General features: G+C 38.4%; 1 protein-coding gene across 4 annotated transcripts in view; it reads right to left on the bottom strand.

Annotated features, from left to right (window-relative positions):
- The window catches only part of NEO1 (neogenin 1), a 249,870-nt gene that overhangs the window by 170,476 nt on the left and 61,371 nt on the right, over positions 1-18,023 (bottom strand). For all 4 annotated transcript variants that reach the window (XM_023193105.2, XM_023193108.1, XM_023193107.1 and 1 more), the window contains exons 3-4: positions 12,634-12,909; positions 8,835-8,988 (exon numbers count right to left, since the gene is read on the bottom strand). In XM_023193105.2, coding sequence (XP_023048873.1) covers positions 8,835-8,988; positions 12,634-12,909 — 430 coding nt within the window. The remainder of the gene's footprint in view (positions 1-8,834; positions 8,989-12,633; positions 12,910-18,023) is intronic.

The following is an 18,023-nucleotide window of genomic DNA, read 5'->3' as shown; positions in this document are numbered from 1 at the left end:
ACAAAAGAGGGCAAAATGTTAGATCCAAAACATTAAGTCAAGGGGTCACAGTGCCTACTGAAAGTTTCCCTGTGGTAGCTTATCTAGGAGAGGGAGGAAAAGAGGAAGGGAAGAGAGACAGAATGGTTGCCAGAGAGCAGCTCCCTGGGTGTGGTAGCTGGGCACAAATCAGTCACCATCATGCCATTATCAATCAGGATGTTTACTGGCCAACTCTACAAGAGTTATTTAAGCTGATTTAAAGAGAAACTAAAATAATCCCATAACACTGAAGAACAATCAATATTCCAATCAAATTTGTATAAAGTGAACAAGTTTAGTTAATTTGGAGAGTTATTAACCAAATCAGACATATAAAGGTACTTGACATAGGGCAAGAGATGCAGTTAATTCTAGAGACAAGTACCTAATTAAAGCTGCCACTTTAAAAGTCACTTTCATAGATGACATAAATTCAAAATATAGTACCAAACACAAAAATAAATGTACACATATATTTTTATTTTGAAGTTCCACATCCAAACTCGTTTCCACAGGTTAGACTTTTCTTCCAAATCTTAATACTGTTAAAAAGTTCTGATTATAATTTGGCTTTTCATATAGAATTCCTTATAGGCTGGCCTCAAACTCCTGAACTCAGGTGATCCACCCACCTCGGCCTCCCAAAGTGCTGGGATTACAGGAGAAACCCCGTCTCTACTAAAAATACAAAAATTAGCCAGGTGTGGTGGTGCATGCCTGTAATCCCAGCTACTCAGAGGTTGAGGCAGGAGAATTGCTTGAACCCGGGAAGCGGAGGTTGCAGTAAGCCAAGATCATGCCACTGCGCTCCAGCCTGGGTGACAGAGCGAGACTCCATCTCAAAAAAAAAAAAAAAAAAAAAAAAAGAATTCCTTATAAGGGTAAAAAAAATCAGAGGAAATGACTATACAGTCTTGGCCACATTTATAATTCTCATTCTAGGTAAATGAAGTGCTAGTCTGGCCTAAATTTCATTACGTTGTAAAGTCTAGGTAACTAGTCTTCCTGAATTTAATAAACATGATTAAGTTTCTGGACATAGAAAGCTGAAAGCCAGAATGAGATTTGGTGACTTCTCCAAGAAATACGACCCTGTAAGGTCATGACTAACCTTTATTAAGCAACCTTCCTATCAGAAATGTCTTAATTACACCCTTAAATCCCAGGTTTACCTGATGAAACAGAGAAGCAAGATATTATATAATGGAATAGAGCAGGAATGACTGGGATGAAATAAATGGAGAGATAAGACAGGTCTTTGGTGCCTCACAAAATAAGAAAAATTTACAAAAATTAAAATCCTACACTTTATACCTGGATAAAATTTACTAAGTTTCAGAAACAAAAAACTTAATGTTCATCAAATGAAAAATCAGCAATGTATACATGATACCCAGCTGAGATGAACATAATTTGAAACACTAGTTGTTATTTTTGAAAGCGAGATATAGTAATTTATATCTAATAATTATACTAAAAAATATTATTGATACTTGATGCCTGGTATTTGGCATATGTGAGTACCAGTAGTGTAGCAGTCAGTCTTTCTTAATGGGATTGATTTTACTCCCTTTAAAAAAAGCCTGGAAGAATTAATGTCCATTTGCTTGGCAGAATTAATTCATTCAACGAGTTTAAGGCTCACAGTAAAAAGACCATCAAGCCTTTGGAACTCCAAAATTCAAAGATGCAAAGAAAAAAACCAATGTGAAAAAATATATACAGCCAATGGACTCAAGTAAACTCAGTGTTCCTGCGCATAAGGTATCCCTGAGTAGCCTAGGGTCAGTCTGGAAGAGGTTGGTGTGCTAAGGAGAACTTTTCTTTTTTGACCAAGGGGAAAGATTTTAAAAAAATTATTTCAATAGGTTTTTGGGGAACAGGTTGTGTTTGGTTACACGAAAAAGTTCTTTAGTGGTGATTTCTGAGATTGTGGTCCATCCATCACCCAAGCAGTGTACACTGCACCCAACGGGTAGCCTTTTATCCCTCAGCAACCCCTCACCCTTTCCCCTGAATCCCCAAAGTCCACTGTATCATTCTTATGCCTTTGCATCTTCATAGCTTAGCTCCCACTTACGAGTGAGAACACAGGATGTTTGGTTTTCCATTCCTGAGTTACTTCACTTAAAATAATGGTCTCCCATTCAATCCAGGTTGCTGTGAATGGTGTTATTTCATTCAATTTTATGGCTGAGTAGTATATATTTATACCACAATTTCTTTATTCACTCATCAATTGATGGGCATTTGGGCTGGTTCCATATTTTTGCAATTGCAAATTGTGCTGCTATAACATGCATGTGCAGTATCTTTTTTGTATAATGACTTCTATTCCTCATTATAGATACAGGAATGGGATTGCTGGATCAAATGACAGATCTACTTGTAGTTCTTTACAGAATCTCCACACTGTTTTCTATAGTGGTTGTACTAGCTTACATTCCCACCAGCAGTGTAAAAGTGTTCCCTTTTCACCACATTCACGTCAAGATCTATTACTTTTTGATTTTTTGATTATGGCCATTCTTGCAGGAGGAAGGCGGTTTCGCACTGCGGCTTGATTTGCATTTCCCTCATCATTAATGATGTTGAGCATTTTTTCATGTTTGTTGGCCATTTGTATATCTTCTTTTGAGAACTGTCTATTCATGTCCTCAGCCCACTTTTTGATGGCATTGCTTGTTTTTTTTCTCACTGATTTGTTTGAGTTCCTTGTAGCTTCTGGATATTAGTCCTTTGTCGGATGTATAGATTGTGAAGCTTTTCTCCCATTCTGTGGGTTGTCTGTTTACTCTACTAATTATTTCTTTTGCTGTGCGGAAACTTTTTAAATTAAGTCCCATCTATTTATCTTTGTTTTTCTTGTGTTTGTTTTTGCATTCAGGGTCATGAAGTCTTTGCCTAAGCCAATGTCTAGAAGGGTTTTTTGAATGTTATCTTCTAGAATTTTTATGGTTTCAGGTCTTAGGGAAAGGCTTTTGAGCAGAGTAATGACACAATCAGACTTTTATGAAGAAACAAAAAAAGGTGGGAAAACACTGAAGCAGAAGTTTGATTATATAATTACAATGGTCCAGAATTAAAGAGCAAAAGATTAACTATGGCTGTAACAATAGGGACAAAAAGAAAGCAAAAAAGTATTGACTACTCTTAAAAAGTTGGATCAAGAAGGTAAGGAGAGAGATTTACTCATTCATTTAACAAATATTTACTGGTGTGTCCATATGTGTCAGGTAGCAGCTGGGGATATAGCACTGAGCAAAAACACAATCAGTGCTGTCATGCATCTCAAGTGGGAAACACACACATAGAAGATAATTCTACAAAATGGTATAGCAAAAGAACCTGCCAGGAAATGAGGGACGAGGAGAGATTTTCTTGACAAAGTAACCCCTAAGCTGAGATCTGAAGAACGAGTAGAAGCTAACTAAAATGAGGTGGGAAAAATATTTCAGAAAGATAGACTAGCACATGCAAATTAATTGTGGCAGAAAGGATCACAGTGGTTTGGGGATCTAAAAGAAATCAGTGTGGCAAAGTGTAAGAAAAGAGAGGAGGATGAGGATGGAGCCAGACTGCATAAGGCTTTGAAAACCGTTTTAAGAATTTGGGTCCTTAACCTAAGAACAATGGAAATCCATTAAACATTTTTAAAAGTGGGTAGGGGGTTGAGAGTGCTGTGGTAAAATGAGAGCTTTGAAAAGACTGCTCTGGCAGGAGTGTGAAGGTGTATCTGGAATGAGGCCAGAGTACAAGTGGGAAGAACAATTAGGAGGCCACTGCAGAGACTATAACTTAGAATAAGGCACGTGGTTAATTCATGGATGGATTCCAGAGACATGTAGGAGGTAAAATCTTGCAGATACATTAGATAAAGAAACTGAGAAGAAAACAGATGTTAAAGACAACTTCTTTAGGGTGGTAAGAATGAAGAGAAAACCAAAAAAGAAAACTGTTTAATTCAGTTTTTTGTTTGTTGTTATTTGAAAGAGAGTAAACTTTTTAAAATCTGCATTGAAGAGACCTTTTTCTTCACTGAGATTTCTATTTTTTCATTTGCTTCAAATGTGTTTATGATTGTTCACTGAAGCGATTCTTTGATGACTGCTTTACAATCTTTGTCAGGTAATTCTAAAATCTCTGTCACTGTCTTTTCTCCTTTCAGCTGAGGTTTTCCTGATTCTTGGTATGATGTATTACGTTCAACTGAAACCTGGATATTTTAGGTATTATGTTATGACACTCTGGATCTTATTTAATCCTTCTGTTTTAGCTCTCTTCTTCTAACACCACACTAGCAGAGAAAGTGGATGGGGGGCGGAGTGCTGTCTCATTACTGTCATTTCAAGTTTCCCACTCAGTCTCCACTAATGTGTAAGTGGGGAGGGGTTTCCTCATTGCTTCTTAGCAGGGTTGGGAGTTCCAGCACCCCGCTAGGCCTCTGCTGATGCCTCCCTGGGTAGAAGGGGTAGGACTGTCTCATTATTGTTCCCCTACATGGTCACATGGTGTTGACACCACGGAGGGGGCCTTGCTACTACATGATGGTAAAGTCTTGACTCTCCACTGGGCCTCCTTTGATACCACCCCAGTGTGAAGGGAAGGGTTGCCTCTTACAGCTGGATGGGGTGAAAGTCGAGGCTCTCCATGTGTTCTCTACTGACATGGGAGGGGCCTCATTACTGCCTGGCTAGGATAAAAGTCTTGGCTCCCTACTCCAACTTTGACACCACTTAGCAAGGAGGCTGAGATGCCTCACCACAACCTGGGAAGGGTGGAAATCTAGGCTCCTGGCATGGTCTTTGACTGGCATGGTAGGGTGGGGCCACAGTTTCTTCTGTGGTGTTTGACTGGAGTAGGAGTAAGTACAGTCTAACAGCTTTTGTCTTGGTGAGATGCCTTTTTCCTGCCCCTTTGGCTAGAGAGCACCTTTTGTTGAGGCGTTTTTCGTTTGTGCCTATTAGGGTTTCCAGGTTGCTGGCTTCTTTAGCTCCAAGTCTGGGATATATGAGGCAAAACACAGCCCAGGTTCCTGACAGGGTCTTGGGCGGGGTGGGGAACCTGAGCCCATAGAACTAACCACCAAGTTGGCTGGGTGCAGTAACGCACATATGTAATCCCAGCATTTTGGCAGGCCAAGATGGATGGATCATTTAAGGCCAGGAGTTCGAGATCAGCCTGGCCAACATGGCGAAACTCTGTCTCTACTAAAAATACAAAAATTAGCTGGCAGTGGTGACACATGCCTATAATCCCAGCTACTCATTTGATCCTGGGAGGCGGAGGCTGCAGTGAGCCCAGATCACACCACCACACTCCAGCCTGGGCAACAGAGCAAGACTCTGTCGCAAGAAATATAAAAAGAACTAACAATCATGCTGTTCCTTGGGTCTCAAGCTCCCTAGCCACTCAATCTCAATTTTTCTCTCTCTACCTTTCAGAGTCTTCTTATGCTTGTTTCACATGTAACATCTTGGGTTTTTGGGTGTATTTAGCAAAAGGAATAGAGAAAAATATATCTACTCAATTTTCCCAGAAGTGGCAGTCTTTCATTTGTTTTTTAAATAACCTTATTTTTCTACTACTGTTAATTGTAATAATATCAAGCATTTTAACCTGTTCCTTTGCAGTGGGGTTCAGATCTATCATTCCATTAAAAGATAACATTATTTGACTACTAAATTACATTTTTCTGTCAATCACCTTGAACATTAGCATTTATATTTTCCGGATTCTCTCCCTTTAAATTAAAACTACTTAGTGAATGGGATCCATTTCGACCCCCCTCTTTCATTAGCTATGATTATTGTAAACATGAACAAATTTGATCAAAGGTTAAATATATAGATCAATTCTTGGACATTTATAAAAGTCATGGAAATGTTTTTAAGTTCACTTTCAAAGAAGTCTTAAGATTAGTAATAAAAAAGGATGTTTAGTTATTTAAGATCTTTTTTTTACTAGAGCCAGCCCAACACTATCTGAATTTCTAGCCACTTTTTTTCTTTCAACTTCTAATCTTCTAATTTGGGGTCTAGATCATTTATTAGCTAAGGTCTATCCACATATCTCATAAGGCTCTAGCAGAAACAAAGATATTTTGAGTAATTACATACATCCAACCAAAAGCACTCCTGTGCTTCATTCACTTACTTATATTTTCCTACATTACTTTGGGTTATTCAAGCTAAATATATTGCCCACCACTTCCCCTCCCCAGTTATGTGCCAGGCACTGTGCTAGAGTCTGGATAGATCAATGTGAACACCACCAACACTGTCCTGCTCTTATTTTCTTCTGAAACTTCTTGAGACACTGAAATATCAAGGCAGTGCTTCTCAGACTTTTCAGCCACCTAACCTGAGTATTCAGGAGCCTACAGAACTAAAGGCAGAAATAAGTCAACTCAATCTTCAAAGTCTACCACTTTATCCTTAAAATTCAGAGGAATATTACTAACCACGGCATATTCACTAAAAATCATCTGCTCCCAAGGATATCTCTGAATAAAACTGGATGTTTCAGGAAGATATGAAACTCTTCTATCATGACATGCATACCCTGGCCCACTCAGACCCCAGTCTGAGAATCATTCTACTAAAAGAACAATTCTCTAACACATTGTATAAAATAGCAATCCTATCTCTATTTCTCTTGGCACTCCTGATATAATTTGTCTTAATCTTCTTCATAGCACTTACCATAACCTGACATTTTTTATTTTTACTTAGTATCTGACTCTTTCCCACTGGAATATGAGCTCTATGAGATCATGAACTCCATTTGCTTCACTACTCTACTCCCAGCACCTGGAACATGCATGACATAGTCAGCATTTGATAAATATTTGTTGAGTAATTACTGAACAAATGAGAATCATAGAAAGCCTCACATTTATTTCTGACATAAAAAATCATTATATATAAGTTTTATATCTTCAGAATATCCCTTCATGACAAAATATGTTTTAAAATAACATATTTCAGCCTTCCTACTCCTGATAAAGATTTTGTTCTAACATACAGCCAATTAAAATTTCTACTGTAAGAACTTCACATGTTTATCCCTATTTTAAGGTTCCCTATGTTTCAGTTGGCCAAAAAAAAAAAAAATTGAAGTCTTATAAATTCTTTGCTTATATAGTATTTAGCTGGAAAGAGGAGTAGAAAGGAAGTAAAATGTAGAAAGGAGTAGGGAGGAAGCAAAATGTGGAGAGAGGAAGTTGGTGAGCGGATGGATGATGAGAAAGAAATGAGGTGATGTTGGGGAGAATGCCATGTTTTGCTAATGGAGCATGTGGGGAACAATCTGACTATATTCCATCATCCCCAGTGATCACTGTAGGCTGGTCACCCAGGTAACTAGACAGATACCCATTTCTACATATTGGCTACTGAACTATACAAATTAAAACTGTCTGTTCACTTTTGATTACACAACTGAGAAACTCTAGACCTGCCCTGTCCAAATCAATAGCCACTAGCCACATGTGGCTACCTGAAATGTGGCCTGTATAACTGCAGAACTGAATTTCTGAAATTTTAAAACAAATGTACAAGCTAAAGCTGTGTTAAATGTTTCCCACTAAACACAAACTTTACTGTTTTGGTAGAACTACATTTCATGTTAACTGGTACATCACATAAAATATTACTATTATATTTATAATTGTACGTGTACTTCTTTTTAAAAACATGGCTATAAGACATTTTTAAATTACATGTGTGGCTTGTGTTATACTTCAATTGAACAGCACTGAAGTAGAACAATGGTCCTCAACTGGGGGCAATTTTGCTTCCCAAGGACTATCTCACAGTATCTAGGGACATTTTTGGTTGTCACAATTTGGAAATGCTACTGCCACCTTTGGGTAGAAGGCAGGGATGCCAGTAAACTTCCTACAGTGCACAAGATAACATTATTTTGGAAGCAAAAACATACCTACCTACCACCACCCCACATCTCTTAGGAGAATACATCTGAGAAAAGCACCCATTGCATAAGGGAGTAATGAGAGGAGACAGGAAGGAGAGTAAGGTGGTTGGTATTTTGTGAAAGATGAAGAATTTATGATTTCTGATAGGATTTCAAAAGGCAAAAACAACAGGATGAGGAATACGGTTTCTTTTCCTTTTTTTTTTTTTTGAGATGGAGTTTTGCTCTTGTTGCCCAGGCTGGAGTGCAGTGGTGCGATCTCAGGTCACTGCAACCTCCACCTCCTGGGTTCAAGTGATTTTCCCATCTCAGCCTCCCGAGTAGCTGGGACTACAGGCGCACGTCACAACGCCCAGCTAATTTTTTGTATTTTTAGTAGAGACAGGGTTTCATTGTGTTAGCCAGGACGGTCTCGATCTCCTGACCTCGTGATCTGCCTGCCTCAGCCTCCCAAAGTGCTGGGATTACAGGCGTGAGCCACTGTGCCCAGCCCAATTTCTCATACTGATTGTGCAATGGAAAAACTACTGTCAATGAAATGCATATGAGAATGAGTAAGAAGACTCAGGCTACTCAGGACCAAAGCTCTTGCAAAAATTTAGGGAAGAAAATCCTGAAGCCTTAAGCTGAGTACACTGTGGCTTCAACAGGAACAAAGGGAATAATTAATTATCTCTTAATATTTTGAAATTATCTTTTTCTTTAAATATCCTAATCATATATATCATATAAACATATTCCAAGAATGACATATGAGCATTATGAGTTGTTTAAATAAAGTTGATAATCTTTTTAAATTAGTCAATAGTCCCAAATGGGATTAGACAAAGTCGTAAGCTTAGGCTGAAAAAGGCTTTTAGGCAGACAACACTTACCTCTCTGTATCAAGTGCCTCCTCATTTTTCATCCATTTAATGGTCGGAGTAGGAAGTCCTGAAGCAACACATGGCAACACTACATCCTGACCAATGACTCTGACTAAGGGAGAAGGCTGTTTCAAAAACACCAAGTCTGATGTCACCTCAGTATCTAAAAAAAAAAAAAAAAAACAAAAAACAAAACAAAACAACAAATTAACAAAAGACAATAATTAAATAAAGGACAAAACAAGCCGGGCATGGTGGCTCACACCTGTAATCCCATCACTTTGGGAGACTGAGGAGGGAGGACTGCTTGAGCCCAGGAGTTTGAGACTAGTGTAGGCAATATAGCAAGACCCCATCATTACCACACACACACACACACACACAAAAGACAAAGCACTTTACTGCTTTAATCTTGAGGAATGACTAGTTCTTATTCAGTCTGTGTGGCTTTATATGACAAAATATTTTAAGCAAAAATGATATAAAGATTTCCATTCAAATTAGCAAACACTTCTCAAACAAATTCTATGTGCAAAGCATTGTGCTGGGCTCTTTAGGGGTCTTAAGGACATATAACGTACTGCTCCTGCCTTCAGGGTACGTACTTGTCAATCAATTGAGGGATATTTGACATGAATCCCCTTCACACTGAAAGATAAGATAAAAGCCATAGGAGTGGTACAAACAGTGGAGACTGAGTAAGCTCAGGACCCTTGGCATCTTCCTCCTTGGTATCCTTATCCATACTCACAGGGATAAGACGTTTCCTTTCTTTCCCTGTATCTGTGTATTATTTCTGAAAAGCTTTCAGAGTTTCATCTCTTTAACTTGCTCACTTAGTCTGTCAATCCCTTGATTTTGTAATTGAGCAACCATCTAGCTACTACTATATTTGTATATTTCTTATTCAGACATTAGAATTAATGGGTGTTCACTTTATAGAGTTGTCCTCTTGTGGAAACATGGAAAGGCCACACTCTTGTGGGCAGAAGATAGAGTTTGCTCCTCAATAGGGTAATATTAACTTAACACTGAGTTTTGACAAAAACGGTCTCAGGCTGAAGAGATGTGACTCTTCTGCTCACGTGCTTTGGAAAAGATGTTCTACAGCCATGATAACAACCTCCAGGACTAGCCTTAAACTTGTCTAACCTATTAGTGACAGACCCGTGGCCATGGTAACAAGGAAACATTGCCTAACTGATTAGTGACAACTCACAAGGGTGAATGTGCCTTTGAAAGCCAAACAAGCTCAGGCTTTGAAAGTCAGCCAACTAATGGTAGAGCCATTTGCTTTTAAGGTTGACATTAGCTTGCTCCCACCTCCGTAATCAACCACAAAACATGTTTCTATGACTGACATTAATCCACCTCTGTCTCTTAACCAGTACAACCCAAAACAATGTCTTCTGAAAAACTCTATAGGAGATCAGGACTTAGCTTTGCTCAAGAAAACTATGTTTGATGAGCACAACTCTCCCTTACTTAAGTAAACAAAACATTCCATGTTATGTTTTTGTTTCAGATGTTGAGTAGTGATCTCATCTTTTGACACTACAAACCTTGTTTTCTTGGATCACATTTTGAGGATTTGCTTAAACGCTACCCTAGGTGTTGCAAAGTTATTACCTCTGTCATGTAAAAGCAAGTGAGCAAGCAGGCTGAACGATATTGGTATATGGCAATAGTTCTTTTTTTAAATTCACCTTGAATTACTTAGGTATATTTAATCAAATTTTGATAAGAATCAATTAAACAAATTCATAGCAAATATTACTGGCTTCTATGTGCCAGAAAGTGTTTTTGGCAGCAGACAAAATTCCCTGCTCTGGTTGAGTTTACATACTAATGAGAGAGAGAGACAAGTAAGATAGAATATGTCAGATGGTGATATGTTCTGAAGTAAAATGAAGGTAGAAGGAGAAAACACTGGGGCTGGAAATCAAAGATTGTTGTTTTAAACACAGTGTTCAAGAAAGGCTTCAATGATAAAGTGATATTGGAACAGAGACGTAAGAGAGTGACCCAGGCAGGTATCTGAGGAAAGAGGATTCCAGGCAGAGAAAATGACCAAGAGCATATCTGAAGTATTATAGAAACATAAAGTGATCACAATCTTCGAGTGAGGGAGAGAAGAGTAGGAGATGGGATAGGGGAGAGAAAGGAAGAAAGTGGTATTAAGATTATAAATCTTTACAGGCCAGAACTTTAACTCTGAATGACACAGAAAACCATTAGGGAGTTTTGAGCAAAGGTGTGACAAGACCTAATAATATACACCTTACACTGGCCACTGTGGCTCACACATGTAAGCCCAGCACTTTGGGAGGCCAAGGTGGGACAATCACTTGAGCCCAGGAGTTCAAGGCCAACTTGGGCAATACGGCAAAATCCCATCTCTACAAAAAATACAAAAAAATTAGCGGATGTGGTGGTGTGAACCGTTAGCCCCAGCTACTCGGGAGGCTGAGGCAGGAGGAACACTTGAGCCCAGGAGGTCAAGGCTGCAGTGAACCAGGATTACACCACTGCACTCTAGCCCAGGTTACAGGGCAAGACCCCATCTTAAGACACATACACGCACACTTTAAAAGATACTGTCCTTGCTGAGAATATACTGAGACAGAATTGACGAGGGATAATGACAAAAAAAGAACCCGGATTTTTAAAAAGATCAGTTGAAGGGCTATTAGGAACACCCTCAAGAGTTGCAGCTCAGAGTCCTGCTTTGCAAACCCACCCATAGGTTAAAAATGAGCCTATTTAACAGACATAGAACTCTTCCCAAATAATGTAGGGATGGTTCAATTATATTCAGAAACTCAAATTTGAGATGAGAAATAGGGAGGGGGCACCTAGCAGTGAGAACAGAAGGTAAACAGTCATGAAACACCAAACGGCTAGAGAGGCTATGATGAGCTACAAGTGGGAGGAAGTTATGAGTAAGCAGAAGTTATACAGTGAGAGAAGATATACAGAATTGATTAGGAGGAATGCCAGAAGGGGCAGGAACTGAGAAGACACACAAAAAGAAAGACTCAAATAGGAGCTGAGTTTACACTAAAATGCGGAGTATAAAGATCCAAGGACTCTTGCCTGCCATTGCCTCTAGAGCCACCATGTTAACACTTACCACCCAACCCATTCCTTATATGAATTAGCCTGGATAGGTATCTGATTTGTATAAGTGAAAAGATCTAACAATAAAAGTATCCTATTGTTGGGGAGAAGGCTTGACAAAAGACACAGAGCTAATATTTTTTTCACCAAGAATACCATTAGATAGTGAACATATTTTATTGCTTGATAAATTTTTAATAATGCATTCCCTAAAGAGTGGATCTTCTGGTACATTTTCTTCTTTTCACTCCTGTAAGAAACTGAGACTCCTTATGCTGAGAGTAAAATGTCATACCACATATTAACATTCTTTTTTTTTTTTTTTTTTTTTTTGAGATGGAGTCTTGCTCTATCGCCCAGGTTGTAGTGCAGTGGCACAATCTCGGCTCACTGTACCCTCCACCTTCCGGGTTCAAGCAATTTTCCTGCCTCAGCCTCCAGAGTAGCTGGGGTTTCAGGCACCCGCCACCATGCCTGGCTAATTTTTGTATTTTTAGTAAAGACAGGGTTTCACCATGTTGGCCAGGCTAGACCTCAGGTGATCCACCACTTCAACCTCCCAAAGTGCTGGGATTACAGGCATGAGCCACTGTGCCCGGCCAATATTCATTATTTTTAAAAATTCTAACAGAACAATGTTTACCCATTCATAAATATAAAACCATCAGTCCTGATAATGAATTAATACCTGGAAGAACCTTCAATTCAACTTCATCACTATACTTTGGTGGCCCACCACTTTCCACTATGCAGCGATAAAGCCCGCCATCTCCTTCAGTTGCATTGCTGATAACCAGCATTCCACTTGGAAGTTTGATAACTCTATCATCCAGAAGAAGGGGGTGTCTGTTCTGTTCCCACCTCACAAACGGGACCAAATCTGCATTAACTTCACAATTCAGAATTGCGCTGTTCCCAGCATAAACTGAGGAAGGTTCTGGTTGGCTGGTAAATCTTGGAAGACCTGGACAAAAAAGGAAAAGAAGAAATAAAATTTAATTAAATACTACTTTAAAATTTTGTCTTGGGGGCCAGGAGCAAGTCAGCCCACATGGCTAGAACATATGGCAGAACCAGGGTTGAGAAAAAGGTCCACAGAAATTAACTAAATACAGGAATACTGGGCAAATAAGTAAATGCATTAAGGATAACTGGAATCAGATTCCTCACAGTTGGAGAAGCAAGGTACAAACATTGAAAAGGAGATGGGTAGAATAAGTCCTATGGTACTGGTCTAGAATGGAGGTATCAGTGTAAACGTCATGGTTTTATATAATTATAGAAATAAAAATACATATGGGTGTCTATATAAATATATGTGTGAAATATTTACACATTTTGTCTAGTCATTACATATTCATTGCTATACCTATATACATATACACACCTATATACTTCCTAGCCCTGTCCACAGAGAAGGTCCAGCATCGATATCACTTCAGTAGCAATGGTACATATGGTATCTCTACCTTTTCTAAATTACACTCTTGGAGAAATGGCCAATTCTAAGAGTGCAGATGGAGAGAAAGTACAAGATGAACCTGGAACATCTTACAACATAAAGTAACAAAAGTGTCCAAAGAACAATGAAGACATATCAAAAGGGCATAGAAGTCAGAGTGAAGGGAGCTTCCTCTGGTTAAATCTGGGATAATGGTATTAACATGCATTATAACCCACTGAATAAAACAAGAATCTGTGGGTTCATGCAAATGTAAACAAGTAAGTGGAAGAGAAGGAAAAGCTCTACCGTATAGAAATGATGGAACTAGAAAAATCACCATTTGATAGTAATAACAGATTCAGGCATGAATCTCAATGGATACTAAAACTAATAAACAAAAATGTGATGAGGAACAGTGTATTTACAGAGTATCAAAGTATCTCTTCCCAAAATACTCATTACTAATTAACAAAAGTACAAAGCTTTACAATGGAGAAACACTGCACAGACCATCTTAAGTAGTAAAAGTTAACATCACCAGCAACAGAACAAAATATCACATGCTTCTTGGCATTATGCACAGAGAACACAGCATTACTTCTGTGGTATTTCTCCCAAAACTGTGAAATCTGAATCTATTCATGGGAGAAATTGAACAAACCCAAAATGAGGCAAGGAAAAACCAAGTTATGTCAAAAGAGTTTAAAGAGACACAACCACTAAGTTAAATATGTAATCTTGGGCCAGAAAGAAGAGTATGTGTGGGAGGAGGACGGGGGGTACTCTGCTTTTGGTTTTTACTATAAAGAACATTATTGAGATAATCAGTGAAATCTAAATTAAACGGTAGTGTTGTATTACAGTTAATTTCCTAATTTTGATGGACATCTGTGGTTATGTAGGAGAATGTCCTTGTTTCAAAGAATTATACACGTAGGTATTTAGGTGGCAGTTACAGGAAAACCTGTCTGCAATTTACTCTTAATGGCTCAGAAAAAATATGTATTTGGATGTATGCATATTTGGGGGATAAGGCAGATATGGTAAGATGTTAATAATCAGGTAATCTAGGTGAAGGTATATGAGATTTCTTGGTTCTATTCTTGCACCTACTCCCTAAGTTTGAAATGATCTCAAAATAAAATGTGAACCAAAAATGTCATCATAAATATAGATGCCACAGGATGCAGTAGCTAAGAGCATCAGTTTTCAAGTCACATATCTGAATGTGAATCCCAACACCACCACTTCATGGGTGTATGAAGTTGGCAAGTTATTTAACCACTCCCTAAGACTCAGTTTCTTCACAAGTAAAATGAGAATAACAGGTCTCACAGGATTGTTAAAAAAAATAAAAGTACCTAAAATAAATAATTTATATATAGTATATTGCATAAACACTTAACTAGCTATTATAATTAATATCTAAAAAGTGAATGCTATGCTCAGAATGAAACAAAATGTTTCTTCAAGGAAGAACAAACAAATAATGAGAAATGATTACAGGTTTTCTAGTTTTATGACGGTGAATTAGTCCAAACATAAATCACATAGGTTTTACAGCCCTGCAATAAGCTTTTTCTTTTTCTTATTTTTTTTTTTTTTTCATTTCAAGGGGATTTTTGCAGGAAAAAAAATAAAGATAAAATTATCCAAAAAATCTGCTTTTTTTCCTTGAGTTCCCATGATTTGATCAAAAATCTACTTTTAAGAAACCAGAATATCAGAAGAAAGGAATTAACAAAGAGAAACACAGAAACTAATAAAGTTGGGGAAAGGAGGAAACCTTAATCAATAAAACCAAAATATAGTTCTATTTTAATTTAATTAATTAATTAATTTATTTATTTTTGAGACAGAGTCTCACTCTGTCGCCCATGCTGGAGTACAGTGGCACAATCTTGGCTCGCTGCAACCTTTGCCTCCAGGGTTGAAACGGTTCTCCTGCCTCAGCCTCCCAAGTAGCTGGGGTTACAGGCGTGCACCAGCATACTGGCTAATGTGTGTATTTTTAATACAGATGGGGTTTCACCATGTTGGCCAGGCTGGTCTCAAACTCCTGACCTCAGGTGATTCGCCCATCTCAGCCTCCTATAGTGCTGGGATGACAGGCGTGAGCCACTGCGCCCAGCTCAGTTGTATTTTTAAGTGTCAAAAAATTCTTCCTCTTGAGGTCTCATGAAAATTAATAATTTTTAAAATGTAAGCTCACAAAAACATATGGAGAATTGGCAGAGAAGAGATTTCAAAAAATGTCTGAGTAGGGAAAGCAGATGGAGGACTAGTAACTGACATATCAAGGCAGGGAACGCTGCAGCTTCCTGCGCTCCCAAGAAGGAAGCCAGTTGTCCTGCTGCCTCTGGAGAACTGCAGGACAAAAAGGAGAGTGGGAATAAGACCTGGAGTTGACAAGTGGATATTAACAATGTCTGTATATAGAGCACCCTATTACCCCACCTCTGGGCACAAAATACCCACAGCCAGCATACTGCTCAGGCAGAAAAACAGAAATTTTGGTTGTGGAGAAATGAGACAGCTCAGTGAAAAAGACCTCTCATACTTAATTCTATGAGGTACCTATTTACTGTTCTTTTAAAAACTTCCCTTCTTGCTTGACTTGGCTACGATCAGTACTACTGTTTGCAACCAAAAAACTCTAAGAGTCTTTTAGAATGGCAATTTGGCAGAATTTTAAGTTTTACTGAGATATAATTTATATACCATAAAGTTCACTATCTAAAGTACATAATTTAATATTTTTAGTATATGAATAAAGTTGGGTAATCATCACCATAATCTAGTTTCAGAACCTTTTCATCATCCCAGAAAGAAACCTTGTACTCACTTGCAGTCATTCTGCATAACCCCATACCTATCCCACAATGCCTAGGAGTGGAATTGCTGGGTCATATGGTAACACTATGGTTAACATTTTGAGGAACTGACAAACTAATTCCTTTTAATTGCGCACACACACAAGTGTATCTTATGATCCAGGAATCCCAATTCCAGTAATCTATTTTATAGAAATAAAGATTTGCAGAAGGCAGTTCACTATAGTATTGCCTATAATATCCAACAATTTAATCCATTTAACTGTTCATCAACAAAGACATCTTCAAATAAATCACAGTAAGTATATCTAGACAATGTATACTATGCAACTATTTAAAAGAACTTTTATTTCATCCCTTAGCTTGGATACTATTTACTCCTGATATCTAGGGCCAAGAGTGGGTTAAATAACTTTCCTACAGAACCCTGTGTGCAGTCACCGCAGAATGTATCACCTTTTATGGTGCTGCTTGCTTAGATACTGGGTCAAAAAAATGCTTCCTGAAGGTATCAAAGCTAAGAGAAAGAATGGACAAACTTAGCAGAGGAGAAGAAAGTGAGGAAAAGGTGGAGGATAAAATTAACAGGCAGTGGGGATGCCATGAGCAAAGGGTGGAAGGCAGAATATAAATGAAAGGAAACAAAACACTCAGTACTGCCAGTGTTTATAACTGTGGTGAGGGTGATGATGGAGGTAGGGGACAGGAGTGGGGACAGAGGCAGGGTGAAATGTTAAGAAATAAGGTTGGAGAAGTGAAGGACAGCTCATAAAAGGAATCAACAGGCCTGTTATTTGAGAGTTTAGATGTTACCTTGATGGTGTTACTGGAGGATCACTGAAGGATGAGAAAGAGTACTCTAGCCAGGGTGGAGACTGGACCGGAGGAGGGGAAGAGTAAGGTAGCAGGCAGATGCTTACAAGGCTGGTGAGGGAACACTGGGAGTTGCCTCGGGAAGGAGAAAGTGGATTAAGTACAGAGAAATTAGGAAGCAGAATTCACTGGATTTGATGATAGTATGTAGGGAGACAGCTGAGAGGAAGGAGCCCATGAATAAAGCCCAGATAAGAGACATTTAAGAACTTAAATTATAAACACTGACCTCATTATGACATTGTAGAGGCAGTCATTATACTAATTTATTTAAGAAGCATTTTGGAGAAAGCCTGGCAAATAGATTATTTAAGGGAGAGAGAAGAAAGAAAGGAAAAGAAAAGAAAAAAGAAAAGAAAGAAAAAAGAGAAATGAAAAGAGAAAGAAAAGGAAAAATATAAAGAGGAAAGAAGGAATAAAGGAAGGAAGGGAGGGTAGAAGGAAGGGAGGGAGAGAAGGAAAGAAAAGGGAAAGTTTCCATCTTCAGTCTATGACTATGGAATAATTACAGAAACTTTTTGTCACACCCAAATTCAACTTTGAGTATTTGTCCCCAAAGAGTAAAAAAAAAAACAGCCATTATGCTCTGAATGTATGAGCAAATATACTCTGGAGTGAGCATGAGATGGGAAACCATAATCCTGGAGTAGGAATGAGATGGGAGACTACTATCTCTAAGGTCCTGTCTCACACGTGGGCATTTCACCAAGTGAGAGTAAATACAGGACTTAAAGATAACATTTTTGTATAACATGACCCTTCACAAAAACTATTTCCTCTGGTACTCAAGTAAAGAAACACTGTCTCAGGAATGCTAGTATCTACTATAAAACAGACATGACTTACTTAGAAACCACATCTTCTAGATCCCTAATTTTTCTTACACTTTCCATCATTCTTCAAATAAGGAAACTCTGAAAAGGAAGG

The sequence above is a fragment of the Piliocolobus tephrosceles genome, chromosome 6 (genome assembly GCF_002776525.5).
Source record: "Piliocolobus tephrosceles isolate RC106 chromosome 6, ASM277652v3, whole genome shotgun sequence".
NCBI lineage: Eukaryota > Metazoa > Chordata > Mammalia > Primates > Cercopithecidae > Piliocolobus > Piliocolobus tephrosceles.
This window is presented reverse-complemented; position numbering and strand designations above follow the sequence as displayed.